At 39.8% G+C, this 16,851-nt stretch overlaps 1 protein-coding gene across 1 annotated transcript; it reads left to right on the top strand.

The window, feature by feature from the left end:
* Positions 1-4,987: 4,987 nt before the first annotated feature.
* On the top strand, positions 4,988-5,914 carry LOC149835990 (fasciclin-like arabinogalactan protein 7). The gene has a single exon (XM_090010743.1). It carries the CDS (start codon positions 4,999-5,001, stop codon positions 5,773-5,775), a length of 777 nt encoding a protein of 258 aa, XP_089866869.1. The 5' UTR covers positions 4,988-4,998; the 3' UTR covers positions 5,776-5,914.
* The last annotated feature ends 10,937 nt before the right edge of the window (positions 5,915-16,851 follow it).

Here is a 16,851-nt window from a genome sequence, read left to right as displayed (position 1 = left end):
ATAATCAACGGTCCAATTTTTTGTAAATTTTTTGTACTCCAAATATCATTTTTTTCATCGAAAACACAACACATGATCCAGGTATGGATTCCTCGTAAATCGACTATGCCCAACACATTTATGAGGTCGAAACTGCAAAAAAAAACCAGAAGGCCAGAAAAACCCATTTAGCAAGTATCAATTTTGCACCTACTATATATATATATATATATATATATATCTAGAGAGAGAGAGAGAGAGAGAGAGAGAGAGAGAGAGAGAGAGAGAGAGAGAGAGATGGGTAGGTGCTAAATCAAATATGCTAAATGATATGTGTTAAATGAGTTTTTTTGCTCTTTCGATGTTTTTTTTTGCAGTTTCGACCCCATAAATGTGTTGGGCATGGTCGATTTACGAGGCACCTGAATCATGTGTTTTAGATGAAAAAAATGATATTTGAAGCCTAAAAATTTTACAAAGATTTTGAACAGTTATTTTTTTGAGCCTTATAAAAACCCACCCACGTGTGAGAACCGAACACTTCAAGAGCTGATCCCTATAAAATCAAGTACATAGATCACATTTGTATGGTTAGAATTTAAAAATAAAATAAAATAAACCTGAAAAACTCATATAGCAAGTATCCTTTAACAAATTTCATTTAGCACCTACCCATTATATATATATATATATATATATATATATGAAATTGATAGTTGTGAAATGCTTAGGTAGTAAATTGGTAGTCAATCACGCTGGCCGTCCATCACGCGTGATGGATGGTCATGCACAAAAAAAGAATAGCATCAAAATAACAAGTTTTTCTGCCAAAGGGCGGTGACAAAATTGTTGCCGCTAATGATCAAACCACCATAAAAAATGCGATTTTTTGTTTTGTTTTGCTCTTGGGACGGTCAGCGCATTTGACCATGAATTTAGTACCTATGGATTTCACAGCTACCAATCTCTCTCTCTCTCTCTCGCGCTATATATATATATATATATATATATATATATATATATATATATATATATATATATATATATATATATATGTGTGTGTGTGTGACCCGACGCAAGATTTTGTTGCATCCGATTTAAGCCCTGTTTCAGCTCTTCTGAAAACTAAGCCAAAGACCTGACCTATTCCTGCGGGGCTATGGGCCGCCCGACCAGTTGTCCAGCCCTAGCTGAGACTATACCTCAGTATAAAACCCAAAAGCAAGGTTCTTTCGTCACATGTTGCCTTATATAAATTCATCGACGTTCCTAGATTTATTTATTTTTTGGAAAAGAGAGCGGACATTTTTGGGAAGAAAGAGCTTCACTTCCTTTGTGGCAGAAAAGAAAGTTTTAGCTTTGCTTGTAGAAGGAAACTTGAAGCCAATTATTGATCTATCAAGGTACGGTTTTGTTAAATAATATCGTTGGGGTCAAGCATACAAGAACAGTATAAGCTTCTGCTGAAAAAGGTAAAAATGAGGATGTGAAAAAACGAATAAAAACAGGAACCATCTCAAGGTAAAAGGTAAATATGAAACCTGCTGGTGAAAATCTCCAGCCGTTGATTTCGGAAATCAATGTTATCTATAGTTTTGAATGCTTCAGCAAGAGGGCAGTTCAGATCTAATGTGGTTACACCTTATCGGGAGTGTAACATTATTCCTTGAAAAGACAAAAGGTTTTGTAGTGTAGCATAGAATCGAATATTCTAGATTGACAGGATCAGACCCACCGATTCGGGTTCATTTGGACCTATTCACTTTCTACAGTTACGACCATCGTTCCCTAAGTGGGTGCAAGCGGATCCTTGGATGCAGTCACTTATCCAAAAACGAGGGATAAGTTGAGATATTGCTGTGTGGTGTACGTACCAACTGATCCAGCTTTGCAAATAATAAGTTGGTGTATTCAAACACATCTAAGTGGGTGGTGCTCACATGCACTCACTAATTCACAAGAAAGGTGGGATAAGTTGAGAATTGACATATTTGGTTGGATCACATGTAGGGATGGCAGTGGACCGGGGGAAAGCGCCCCCCCGCCTCGCCCCATTTGGACCAGGGATGAAGGGTATGAAACGGGGATGGAGGCGGGGATGAAGGTTAAAATCCATCCCCGTCCGGGGATGGACGTGCACTTTTCCATTATGCACTTTTTTTAGAGAGGTGGACTTAGTAGGAAATACCATTATTCCGGGTCATAATGCATTTTTTCAGATAGGTGGATGCTTACAAACGCCCCCCTTTTGTATGTGGATACATTTCCCAACCTGGCATATAGAAAGTGCAAAGCTATAGCAGTGGGTGTTTCTATAGTTTATACAACATGAAACTATCTTCTCATGAAATTCCATTTCCCTACATCAGGCCCCAAAACCGTCTATTTTGCTTTATATTATGTATCTTAGATCCTCACTTTGAAAGATTTGGATGTAGGCATGAGAACCATACCACATCAGCAACTGCCCATGCCATGTCAGACCTTCAGATCCGTGATTTAAGGCTCCCAAATGCATCCTAAAAGCTTATTTGAATCTTTAGGATCTTCGCTGAGGAGGAGAGACCCTCAGATCTATTGTCCAACCACCATCTAATGAGTGATCTAAGCATATCTCCCCCCTTTCCCTTTGTTTCAAGGATCTGTTTGAACTTTGAACTACCTCATACTTTGGCATGGGACCTGCAGTGTAGTGTGCCCACGCCAATTGAGATCTTTGGATCTTGGATTCCAATGATGCAAATGTATTGTGAAGGTGCTGAGATGAAGACACCGGATCAAACCTCACTGGCGCACGGGTGTGTCCGTAGCTTTCAGAGATGGGCCACATTTTCTTGCAAGTCCTCAAATTTCTGATATAGTTAAATATGGAGTAAATTAGCTCACCAAGCAAAGGAGTGCACACCATCATTGATATATTGAAAATGGAAACTTTTTTTTTTTTAAATCAAGCTTAACATCTCATGCTTCCAATAATTCCATATCTTTCTAGCTGGCATGAGCATGCATGGAGGTGGCGTTTATTTAACCAACCAAGAGACAGAAGGGTTGGTAAAAAAAAGGAGTAAGTTGAGGTGGGAGAGACCATTGTCATTTCTTTAATGCAGTTGGTTGGGAGGAAAGGCCAAGCTTGTTATTCCTTTGTCATTCCAAGATAACATGGGTAGAGTAGAGTGGAAGTATGGGTAACCATTAACCAAGGGGTTAAAGGAATTAGCACATTGTCGATAGGGATGGCAGTGAACCGGGAGACAACCGCCCCGCCTCGTCCTGTTTGAACCGGGGATGAAGGGCATGAAACAGGGATAGAGGCGGGGATGAAGGTTAAAATCTATCTTCATGCAGGGATGGAATTACGCTTTTCCCTGACCCGCCCTGTCCTTGTCCCAATCCCCACTTTGCCCCACCCCGTCCCGTCCCCAATCCTTCAAGGGATGACTATAGACCGAGGAGACCCCCCCCCCCCCCCTTTGGACTGGGGATGGAGGACTTGAAACAAGGATGGAGGCGGGGTAGAGGTTAAAATCCATCCCCGTGCAAGAATGAAGGTTCGGATTTTGAGACGGGGCAGAGTGTGAAGACCTTGTCCCCGGCCCCTGCCCTGGTCCACTGCCATCCCTAATTGTCCATTTTGAAAGCTTGCCTGATTTAACACCCTACCTGACTGTCCTCTATTTGTTACCAAATATGGAACACAATCACACCAATGTTTCAAGGTCTCATTAATATGAACCGAGTCGGTCTAGACTAACCGAGTCAAGTATCCATGACTCAGGCCACAAAAAATCAAGGTTTTGAGGGTACACCTAGGCTCTTAGTCATGCTCACTAGTACTATTAGAGTCGTTTAACTGACTAGGATGGACTGAGTATGGCAGTACTACTGAAGATTTCCAAACCGGCTTTGTGACTAGGAAGAATAAAGTGCATGTTTGAAGGCTCACCTAGCCTTGGTGACTAGCATTGACCAAGAGTCAAACATGATGCAGACTTTAAGCTGAACTGAGTTTGGGTAAACCAACAAACCCACCATGAGGGTAAACTTTACATATCTTTCACAATGCTTACACAAGTCTTGGCCTTGTTCCGTGTTGACTCTGTGGACTCATAGGTAAGTCATGTGAGAAGGATCGAGCAGGGCTACTCGGTTGAGTATAACCATGACTAGGTCCTATCCCGAATCCGGTTCGGTTCGGGTGTTTCAGGATTCAGACTTTGCTTTGCACAAACTCATTGAAGCAAAACTCACCCTCACACCAACCTTCACCTGCTAGGCTGATAGTGCCCCACTTTGTTTTTTTTGAACGCATACTCCCTGTCACTTATCTGTACATGCACTCACTCATTAAAACCCTCCTATGCTACCTTGACCCAACCAACCGACTGCAAAGCGCTCTCTCTCTCTCTCTCTCTCTCAGGTGGGTTTCCGTCTCTGCAGCTAGTTTTGCAACTTTTTTTTGTTTTGGATCTCTCTGATGAGTTTTTTGGGTTTACGGTTAATGCATTTATGCTGGAATGAAGTGTTTAGGGTATAATGCTATGGTTGAATATGATTTCTGAATCTTTCTTTCTTCTTTTTCCTTTGTTTTTGTTGATGTCTTTTTTATATATCACAATGGGACAAGTTTCTGATCTTGAATGTTCAAACCAAGTTTCTGATCTTGTCCCCTAACGTTTTTTTGGAGTGGGTTCACAGATCTGGCTCCGAAAATTGTTGGCCTTTTTCTTGGGGTACCTTGGTTTCATTTGCATTGTGGTTTGTTGTTGAGACATCTGAGTCCTAATGTGAATGGCTGAAAACAAGATTAGGGTTTTAAACAAGTCAGATATTATATGGTTTCATCAACACATTGGTACTGTTTTTCTATTTTGCTTGCTTTCTGCATTAGGTTTTATATGGTTACTTATTGATACGCACGAATCTTTTACTTATAAAGTCAGATTTGGGTTTAGATCTGATGAGCCTAGGCCTTTTTTCTTCTTCTTTTTCTTTATCTGGTGTTCACTCAGGGATCTGAAGATGAAGGGTGGTGTGTTTTTGAATGTTGCCATTATGATTCTATTGGCTGCTTCAGCCAATGGTGCAACTAAGGGGGCAACAAATCCTCCCTCTCCATCCCCTGCTCCTGCTCCCTTCCATGTCAACCTTACTAATCTACTCACTGTAGCCGGTCCATATCACAAGTTTCTCAGCTTGCTTCAGTCCACCCAAGTGATTGAAACACTCCAAAACCAAGCAAACAACACTGAACAAGGAGTCACAATCTTTGTCCCCACTGATGATGCATTCTCTAGTCTCAAGAAGCCTTCTCTTTCAAACCTCACCCAGAACCAGCTCAAATCCTTGCTTCTCTTCCATGCATTGCCCCAGTTCTACAGTCTCGCTGACTTCAATAAACTAAGCAAGAGCGCTGTTGCCACATTTGCTGGAGGACCATACACCCTCAATTTCACAGACGATTCAGGCACCATTCATGTCTACTCTGGCTGGACTACAACCAAGATCGGCAGCGCCGTCCTCTCGACGTTTCCGGCCTCTGTTTATCAAGTTGGTGGTGTGCTGTTGCCTGAAGCAATCTTCGGCACCGCCCCGCCTCCTGCTCCTGCCCCTGCCCCGGCTCCAAGCACCACCAATATATCAGATATCTCACCGTCTTCATCTTCATCGGGAGCCACTGCAACTGAATCTCCAAAGTCATCCCCCTCGCCGTCGGCAGCACCTTCATCTAGGCCTGTGAGTAATGGGGCTTTGCTCCTTTCTGTTTTGATGATCAGTGGTGTCTTTATGCTGTTGTAAGAGTGGAAGGGTATGGTGTTTGGCTAGTTTATACAGAGGGCTTTAGTGTGTGATTGGATTCTTTCATCCATGTACTCCAATTTGATGCAGATCTGCTTTATATGAATATTATTTTTTTTGTTAAATTTAGGTACTAGTATTATTGTTGGTTTTGTTGTTTATGGTAATTTGAGGAATTGCAGTGGCAGATTCATCACTCATCTCAAATATGTGGCTTCAAATTACATTGATGTAGTACGTTACCAAAACAGTTTTTTCACTTTTGAAAATCATGTTGGTGATAGAAAGAGAGAAATATGTCAAGGTGTAGCCTAAAGCTTTTGATCATGATGCCTATTTTCTCCCTGATGATCATGTCGCTACTTGCGGTCGATCATGGCATGAACTTTTTCAGTTTTTCATCACATGAATGAAAAGAGGTGATCCAGATCAACGTGATTTTTCTTTCTCTGCTGTCACTGTTCATCTTTCATCTGCATCATATCTGCTCGATGCTTTACTTTCTTATTTCCTCCTTCATTTTATGAAGAGAAATTCATCAAATTCCTGTTGGGATAAACCACCACGTTGGTGGTGGTTACCCACGATGTGGGTAACGCTCCCCATAAAGTGCTCCTTCTGTTAAACCCATTACCGAATAAAAGAGGAACGGTTGCTTAACCGTTCTCACTCGGTGATTATAAAAGAGAGGTTTCATGAGCAACCTCATACGGGAAAAAGTGTGATCCAGAAACGGAAAATCGTGAGAGAGGGTTTTAGATTTTTTCCTCTCCATAAGGTCGATTTCCATCAAGAGGGAAAAGGGTCGACTCACCGGTGGCATTCAGAGGTTTGCGCTTGTGGTGGCTGAAGACCGGCTGAGTTGAAGGAAACCCTTCTCCAGCAACATCCTCCGCCCTTCGGCAATGGTCGCCTCAGGTACGCATTTTGTGTGTTTGATTTTGCAGGGGCTCCGACCGTCTGGTGGCTGAGGCACCGACGACTCTGGACCGGAGGTGACATACCCTCCAACAATAGGTTATGGGCCCACACCCCACATCCGTTGCGGGGTGTGCTCTGGCCGTTTGGCATGGCAGATCGCAGTGGGGCGACTCTGCTGGTAGTTGGCGACTGTCGTCGTTGGGCGATAAACAACAAAAAAAAAATTAAAGGGGTTTCAGGTTTTTCTTTTACCTGAGGCCATTGGGCTGCTGTATCGCCGGGAAACTGGAGTCGTCGGCGGGGCTCCGGTGTACGTTGCCGTCGGGGCTCCTGCGTGAGTCGCCGTCAGGCGACGTGGGCAGGCAGGCGACATTGGTCGCCGGCTGCAAGATGGGGAAAACCCCTCTTTTGAGAAAAATCTGGGTTTTCTGCCCCTTTTTCAGTTTTTTAACGGGTGGAACCGGATCGGGTCCGGTATTCGGTTCAGACCGGATCCAGTAAACCTCGGGCAGACCTGAATCCGGTTATTACCGGGTCTGACTCGGATCCGGTTAGTACCGGATCTGGCTCGGATCCAGATCAAACTGGGTCTGACCCGGATCCAGTAGGGTCCGGCACTATTTGGCCTGAACCGGATCAGGGACTGATTCGGCCTCCTTTCGGGACCGGTTCGGAGCCGTTTTTAATCGGTTCCTTCCAGTTTCTCACCGGTTCCGAGATTCTAAGACCCTGTTTTCTTAAATATAAGATAATATAGGGATTTTGGCATACGGTTATAGGGTTTTTATGAACTTTTGTTCATACTTGACATCAGTTCATAAGGTTCAGAACCGGTTTGGGGCTATTTTAGATCGGTTCAGAGTGCTTTAAGACCGGTTCGTGATATATATGACTGGTTCATTTAGTTTTTGAACCATTTCGAAGGTCATATGACTGGTCCATTTGGTTTATGGACCATTTCAAGATATTGTTTTTTAATATTGGCATTAAGGATAGCTAGATGACTTAGTGAATTCATGTCGCTAAAGTGATTGAATACACGTATGTTGTCAAAATATTGTACTATCATATGGTTTTAGCCAATATTACTGTTGTACTTAGATTCATGAAACGATAAACGACCCAGAGGTAGTTTTATCGTGTTTGAAATTTAAGTAGGGTAGAATAAGGTAAATGTGTTGAGATACATCACACATGTGTATCCAAAGGTATCTTGTGTTGATGGTCTAACTTCACAATAACCTTAGTTTTACCGAATATGGTCGATAGGCGAAGTGGTTTCGCGTGTCGGAGCTCTTACCAAAGTAGGACTCCGATGACCCCCTTCACTCGCCTGAAAATAAGCATATCAAGGGCCTTTATTCTTTTGCCTTTTTCATTAAAGTTTTAGTCTCGTACGAATGCTTCTTGATATGTGTCTTTTGTCATGCAGTTTCTAGTTCTGTGATTTTAGATGACTCTAGCTCTATGTCTTTTGTAGATGGATCTAACTTTAGTGATTGGAAAGAAACTGTTCTTTTTATATTAGGGTATATGGATTTAGATCTGGCCCTAAGGATAGATGAACCCGCTGCCTTCACTGGTCAGATCACTGCTGATCAAAAGATTGCTTTTGAGAAGTAGGAGCGCTTGAATAGGCTTAGCTTGTTGCTTTTGCAATCTAAAGTAGATAAGAACATTCGTAGTGCTATCCCACAATGCAGAACAGTGAGGGAATTCATGAATGCCATTGAAGCACAGTTTGTGAGTTCAAACAAGACCAGTGCCAGTACCCTGATGTCAAAACTCATATCTATGAAATATACTGGAGGGAAAAACATTCGCCATCACATTTTGAAGATGAGGAACATAGCATCTCAGCTAAATGTCATGAAGCTCACCATCTCTAATTCTTTCCTAGTGCATTTGGTTCTAACGCCTTACCTTTGAAATACGGACCTTTCAAAATATCTTACAACACACATAATGATGAATGGACGTTCAATGAACTTATGTCCAAGTGTGTTGAAGAAGAAGATAGGTTGAAAGGGGAGAAGGTGCAGAGTGCACATATGGCTTCTCATACATCCAAGGTAGGACCAAAGAAGAATGCATTTAAGAGAAATGCTAGGAAGAAGCCAACTGAGGATAAGTCATCCCAAAACAAGCAATCCAAATCTGCTACCATAAAGTATTTTTTTTGCAAGAAGAAGGGACACATAAAGGCAGATTGCATAAAGTACAAGAAGTGGTTGGAAAAGAGAAGTAATTTGTTTCTCATGAATATAATTTATTACATATTTCTCAAAATAGCTGATGAATTAAATCTTACATGCTTTGGCATCGAAGGTTAGGTCATATCTCTGAAAAGAGAATAAAGAGACTTGAAAATGAAGGGATCTTGAAATCTCTAGATTTTACCGACAATGACCCATGTGTTGATTGCATAAAGGCTAAGCATACAAACACATATAAAGAGGGTGCCAAACGCAGCAGTGAGATATTGAAAATAGTCCATACAGATGTATGTGGACCGTTTTTCCCTTATTACACAGACGAAAAATATTTTGTCACCTTTATTGATGACTATTCTCGGTATATGTATCTCTACTTGATCTTTGAAAAATCTAATGTTTTTCAGATGTTTTAAGAATTTAAGAAAGAAGTAGAGAAACAAACCGATAAGGTTATTAAGATAGTCAGGTCTGATAGAGATGGTGAATATTATGGTAGATTTACTGAGATGGGGCAAAGGGAAGGACCATTAGCGCGATTTCTCAAAGAGGAAGGCATTGTGCCTCAATATACCATGTCTGATAGTGTCTATCAGAATGGTGTAGCTGAAAGGAGAAATCGTACGCTTAAAGAAATGGTCAGAGCTATATTGAATTATTCAACACTTTCCATAAAGTTGTGGGGTGAAGCCTTAAGGACTGCTGTGCATATTTTGAATAAGGTTCCTACGAAATCTGTACCTAAAACTCCTTACGAGCTGTGGACAGGTAGGAAACCATCATTGTCTTATATGCACATATGGGGATGTCCTGCAGATGCTAAATTGTATAACCCCCACATTAATGTCTTTGATCCAAGAACAACCAGTGAATATTTCATTGGTTATCCAGAAAAATCAAAAGAGTACAAGTTTTATTGCCCATCTGACTCACCACAGATTGTTGAAACGGATAAGGCAAAATTCCTATAAGATGGTTCAGTAGGATTAAGTGCACTTCAAAGCCTTGGTTTTGAGGAAATACAAGATTCAGTTTCGTCACCTGTTAAGGAAAACATCAAAAGATACCACATTGTTATTCCTAATGATGGTGTGGTTGATCATTCGATTGTTAATGCACAAATCCAAAGTGAACCTATTGTGGATAATGCGGAAGAGCATGAACATGATGATCAGGTTCAATCTGAGCCTGAAGAACGACCTGTTTGGAGATCCACAAGGATTAGGAGATCTGCCATACATCCTGATTATGTGGTGTACCTTCAGGAGCCTGGTGATTTCATATATATGGATGATGACCCGTTGACTTTTATGGAAGCTGTTGAAAACAAACAATCTTGGCACTGGATAGAAGCCATGAAAAAAGAGTTAGTCTCAATGGCTAAAAATCAAGTGTGGGATCTTGTCACGTTACCTAAAAGAGTAAAGTTCGTAGGGTGTAAATGGGTCTTTAAGACCAAGAAGGACTCCAAAGGTAACATAGAGAGACATAAAGCTAGATTGGTTGCTAAAGGATTCACCCAGATGGAGGGTATTGACTAAAATGAGACATTTTCTCCTGTCTCAACTAAGGAGTCAATGAGGATAATTTTGGCCCTCGTAGCTCATTATGATTTAGAGCTACATCAGATGGATGTGAAAACAACGTTCCTCAACGGAGATCTGAATGAAGCGGTATACATGAAACAACCTCTTGGTTTTTCTGAAAATGATCGTTTGGTTTGCAAGCTTAACAAATCAATATATGAACATAAACATGCCTTCCGAGAGTGGTATATTAAATTTTTCCAAGTCATTATGACTTTCGGGTTTACAAAAAATATTATTGATCAATGTATATACCTTAAGGAAAGTGGGAGTAAGTTCATTATATTGATGTTGTATGTGGATGACATTTTACTTGCAACCAACGATATAAAGTTGCTTTCAGAGACAAAACAGTTTCTTGCATCACATTTTGATATGAAAGATATGGGTGGGGCTGTTTATGTTCTTGACATTGAGATTCGTCGAGACAGAGCAAAAGGTGTTCTAGGCCTCTCCCTGAAATCCTATATAGATAAGGTGTTAAAGCGATATGAGATGGAGAATTGTTCTCCTAGTTTTACACCCATATCAAAAGGTGATAAGTTGATCCTAAAGGATTGTCCACAGAACGATATTGACAAAGCACAAATGAGTGCTTATCCATATGCATCAGTTGTTGGCAGCTTGTAGTACGCGCAGACACGTTCTCGATCAAATATTTCTTTTGCAGTAGGGGTGCTTGGAAGATTTCAGTCTAACCCAGGTTTACCCCATTGGAAGGCTGCCAAGAAAGTCTTGCGGTACTTGCTAGGGACAAAAGACTATATGTTGACGTATCATAAAGTTGATTACCTCGAGGTTATTGGTTACTCAGATGCGGATTTAGGAGGATGCCTTGATAGTAGAAAGTCTACTATTGGGTACGTCTTCTTACTTGCTGGGGGCGCGATCTCTTGGAGGAGTGGGAACCAGACAACCATTGCTGCCCACACTATGGAAGCAGAATTCATAGCATTGTACGATACTACTTCGCAGGCTATATGGTTAAAGAACTTCATATCACAGTTAAAGGTGGTCGATTTCATTGGGAAGCCACTGAAGGTCTACTGTGATAATGAAGTTGCGGTGTCCTTTTCGAACAACAATAAAAGTACTACGTCTGTAAGCATATGGAATTGAAGTATTTTGTTGTTAAAGAAAGGACGGAGAATCATTTAGTGCATATTGTTAATATTGGTACCAAAGAGATGATCGTTGATCTTCTTACTAAAGGGCTAGCACCGGGATTATATTCCGAACATGTAATGAGGATAGAATTGTTAAACTCTTTTTGACATATGCACATAAATAAAGTGATCACTTTCAGTCTTTTGATTCTCATTATGGTTGTTGTTAATCTCATAAAGATTAGAAATTCAACTAAGGACCTATAGAATAAAATAAAAAGATCATTCTATTCATCAAGTTATTCCCATAAGGTTTTCTGGTTAAAGGGTTTATCGTCGAAACAAGTGGGAGAATGTTGGGATAAACCACTACGTTGGTGGTGGTTACCCACGATGTGGGTAACGCTTCCCATAAAGTGCTCCTTCCGTTAAACCCATTACCGAATAAAAGGGGAACAATTGCTTAACCGTTCTCATTCGGTGATTATAAAAGGGATGTTTCATGAGCAACCTCATATGAGAAAAAGTGTGATACAGAAACGGAAAATCGTGAGAGAGGATTTTAGATTTTTTCCTCTCCATAAGGTCGATTTCCATCAAGAGGGAAAAGGGTCGACTCACCGGTGGCATTCGGAGGCCTGTGCTTGTGGTGGCTGCAGACCGGCTGAGTTGAAGGAAACCCCTCTCTAGCAACATCCTCCGCCCTCCGGCAATGGCTGCCTCAGGTATGCATTCTGTGTGTTTGATTTTGCAGGGGCTTCGACCGTCTGGTGGCTGAGGCACCGGCGACTCCGGACCGGAGGTGACACACCCTCCAACAATTCCAACTGCTGAAAACTAGCACCACTTGACCACTGCTAAAGAACTTCCCAGGATGTCACCATGATTTGAAGTTGCTCAGGTTTGAAGCTTTTGAAAAGTTGGTGCATCCCTCCTACAGCATCTATGATAAATTGATAGTATGTTCATCCGGATCTCACTGATGCTCAACCCCCAACATGGTTACCTTCAAATATCTGCCAAAGTTGGTGGCCAAGTTTCTGGCAAGAGCCATGAATTGGCTTTATTCAAGAAGGATTTGCGTGGATCTAATGGCCTTGTCTGTGGAATGAATTGGCAGTCCCGCCGATTCCTTGTGAGTGCATGTCACTCGTGATTTGGTCTGTTACCCCAATAAAGTTATATTGTTGGATATGCTACACAAACCCCAGTGATTTTTTAGTGACATGAGTCCAGAATTCGGTGGAAGTTGCTTCATTCATATGTGAAGTTTTGCTTCAAACTTAAGCTTAAATAGAGTCAATTTTCTGGTGCCTGAGAACAGAAATGGTGACTCATGTCTGCCATAGTTTCTTTTTTTTTTCCTATAACCTGGTTTTACCTCTTGCCCACCACTAAGGAGTGTGCTCAACTTTGACCTCATAGCAAGGAACAGGCACCCGTGGGTTTTGAACTCATGATGTCCCATAAACTCGGTGACATTCATAGAGTTGTTCCTACCAGATGAGCAGAGCCATTTGGCATGTCTATCATGGATCTATTCGACACCAATAAATTAATCTTAATTTGGCCAGTTTGGAGTTCAGCTTGTGTAGATTCTTCCCTGTCCCGGTTCCAGCCTTACCAGCGTAAAAAACCCACTTGTACGTGGGAAATACTTTGATAATCAGATGATCTAGATCTAAGGTCGATAATGATGATGATGATAACCCTTTTGAGAACAAAAAATTACTGATGTGGATGAACCGAAGTGAGCTAGACTTTTACATCTTATGATCTATTGGGAGTTTCAGAACATGTGCTAAAATGCTTCACATGCTAAACAAACTAATATATTATATAGCACACCAAAACGTTTTCAGCGTATGGATCTATTCTTTTTTTTTTAATATTAAGCCCATGACTCTTCACGATCATATAAATTTTGAAGATGAGACGGTCGAGTTGGGACATGAGAACCATGCTTACATATAGGGGTTAACATTGGCTAATAATTAAGGTAATAAACTAATGAGCTATAAATCATAGGTGCAATTGTATTGACTCAACCTAATCACATAGATGTGTTCAGCATGGTTTGTTTGCTAAGGATCAAGCCTTGGATCGTGCTTTTCTGATGTAAAAATGTGATTTTTTGAGTTATGAAATTTTGGCATATTGTGGGCCGTTGGTTTTTGAACTCCTTTAAAAACCTAATTATTTATCACAGTCACATGATTCAAAACAAGTTTCTTAGTAAACAAACCATGTAGATCACACATTTGATCTACAAAAATTGAATTTTTGAGAAAAAAAATGATTTCTACTCTCTCTCTCTCTCTCTCTCTCTCTCTATATATATATATATATATATATATATATATATATATATATATATATATATATATATATATATATATATATATATATATATGCTAGTGGAAAAAGTCGATATGATTTTGGTGACTTGATAAAAAGGAGCAGAGATCTCATTAGTATGAGTTGGGCTGCTCAAAGTGTGTCTAGTTTGTTTATGTTTTGCCAAATTTTGCATTGATAATTTTTATATACAGTCCGCATCATAAATAAATCAAAGTCACCCCTGAGTGAAAAAAAAGTACTCAAAACGAAGTTATCTCATTATATTAGATCTGTCAATAAAACCAGGTGAATTATACAATATGATTGCACACTGTTTTTATAGGGAATATATTTGCTACAGTCGATCTACATGGCGGAACTCTTTTTTTTCACATCTAATAAGATAGATGTGATATATATATATATATATATATATATATATATATATATATATAGAGAGAGAGAGAGAGAGAGAGAGAGAGAGAGAGAGTAATGCTAGTGGAAAAAGTCAATATGATTTTGGTGACTTGATAAAAAGTAGCAGAGATCTCATTAGTATGAGTTGGGCTGCTCAAAGTGTGTCTAGTTTGTTTATGTTTTGCCAATTTTTGCATTGATAATTTTTATATATAGCCCGCATCATAAACAAATGAAAGTCACCCCTGAGTGAAAAAAAAAAGTACTCAAAACGAAGTTATCTCATTATATTATACAATATAATTGCACACTGTTTTTATAGGGAATATATTTGCTACAGTCGATCTACATGGCGGAACTCTTTTTTTTTCACATCTAATAAGATAGATGTGATCTACATGTTTTATTTAGTGGAGACCAGATTTTGGATCAATGGAATCCTTACTTGTATAGAGGATTTTTCGGCCATCCAAATATAAATGGCTATGAATGTATCAATTTTTCTAAAACATGTTTTCATCGAAAAAACATGACCCAAGAGATGATTCTTACTAAATCGAGCATGGTTATGTCAATACAACTCACATCATGAGATTCTAACTCGATTGGAGCAAATATAAATCCTTTTTTTTTAATGAAGTATAAATCCATTTTTATACCTCTTAAAACCTACAACAAATTATTCCCCTAAGCAGTTCATGCAAATTTGCCTCTGACCAATTTTGTCAGAGACTTGGCAGACTGCGGAGGCTAGGACATGAACTCGCAAAAAATGGATTGAGTGCCATAAGACTCACTCAAGATGTCTAAAGCGCCCTTTTATGGAACCAATACAACAACAACAACTACGCCTTCATCCCAATACAATTGGGGTCGGCGATATGAACCAAAAAAGAAAATCATTCTGGGTCTTCCACATGAATCCTTTTATGGAACCAATATATGGTGAAATATCCCAATCCTATAAAGAGACATTTAGGCCACTTGAACCCATAAAAGGCCTACTCAAGTATGCGACCAACTTCTCACCTTGGGGTTTCATTCAAAAGTATGTCATAGAAAAATACTCGCATTGACAAATTGAAAGACTAACCCTAACCCACTTGAACTTGAACCCATAAGAGTTAAAATGGCTGTATTTTCTCAAGAAAAAAAAATTAAAAAAAGAGGAGTTACAATGCTGTTCACATGCAATGAGTGCACATGCTTTCTAAATGACATTCAAGACCACCGTTTAAGCTTGATGCTTTTCACGTTTCATGTGAACACAGTCGCACCCAATGTCATGAACCATATTTCCCATGATAGCAACATGCATAAAGATGAGTTATAAAAGTGTCTTCCGATTTAAAGTTGAATACGTAAATATGAACTCTCAGTGCAATGGACTGAACTCACATGACTGAACTTTTGGACTCCACAATTTCATGAATTATATATATATATATATATATATATATTGAGAAAAGGTAAAGCCAATTTTATTTAAAAGCAGAATAAGATAGAGAGCTTAGGGCGATGAGAAATTGACTCCCAGCGTTAGGCAGGACAAACCGGGGGAAGATGTGATGGATCCAACCCAAATCCATCCCCGGCTACTTGAGAGCAATCATGTGATAAACATCAGTAAGAATGGTGGTCATTACGGACAAGGCAGGACTTGCTCGGGCTTCAAAGATCCGGGTTTCGGGGGAAATTATAATTACCACCTGTATGGATTGTACTTTGAATTATAATGGTGTAAGTTGATTTTCGTCTTTGTTTTGGGAATTCAAGAAAGACTAGATAACAGCCCGTCCTGATGGATGGGACGAAGGGAGGACAATCATTAAGGCTTAAACATTTAGGGTACATTTGGTTGCATTTTTTGAAAAGTGAAAATACTGTTTAAATGAGATTTTAAATCTCATGAGACCTCAAGAAACAACGAATCTCATACAAATAAGATTCACTTTTTAAATGCTAATTCACTTTTTTACGAGTCTTGGCTTTTTGAGTTATTTATCAAAAAAGTTTTATTTTTAAATGCTTTTGAGGTACTCTTCAAATGAGATTCACTTTTTATATCTCATGTGAATGCAAATCACATGAGATGCAACCAAACGTACCCTTAGATTCAATACCCACGCGGACAAAAAGCAGCAAAAACAAAGTTGCATGCCATAATCAAATTATACAGTTATCCAATTTACATAGGGTTGACCAATGAAAGTAGAACCCATTATCATTGAAAATTACATTAACAAGTTGGCATATAAATTAATCAGATTTCACTTTGTCTCTTGTCATTTCTTACAACCATTGAAAAACGGTTATACAGGTAAACCATTTCCTATAAGTAATGAAAAACGTTCTACAACTCTATCACATTTTCTACATCAAATTTGTAAAGCACATTCAAAGGTTTTCCCTAAACTCTTAGAAGCCCCAAGGGGGGGTTGGTGTAGTAGGGTGGGGCCTTGACTGCTAGACGGGGAGTCAAGGTCTGATTCC

This window comes from Nuphar pumila, chromosome 6 (assembly GCF_984573655.1).
Source record: "Nuphar pumila chromosome 6, dmNupPumi1.hap1.1, whole genome shotgun sequence".
NCBI lineage: Eukaryota > Viridiplantae > Streptophyta > Magnoliopsida > Nymphaeales > Nymphaeaceae > Nuphar > Nuphar pumila.
Note: the sequence above shows the minus strand (reverse complement) of the source record. Positions and strands in the feature narration are given on the sequence as shown.

Excerpts from the sequence above, each read along its gene's own strand:
- LOC149835990 (XM_090010743.1), top strand. The coding sequence starts at position 4,999 with ATGAAGGGTGGTGTGTTTTTGAATGTTGCCATTATGATTCTATTGGCT.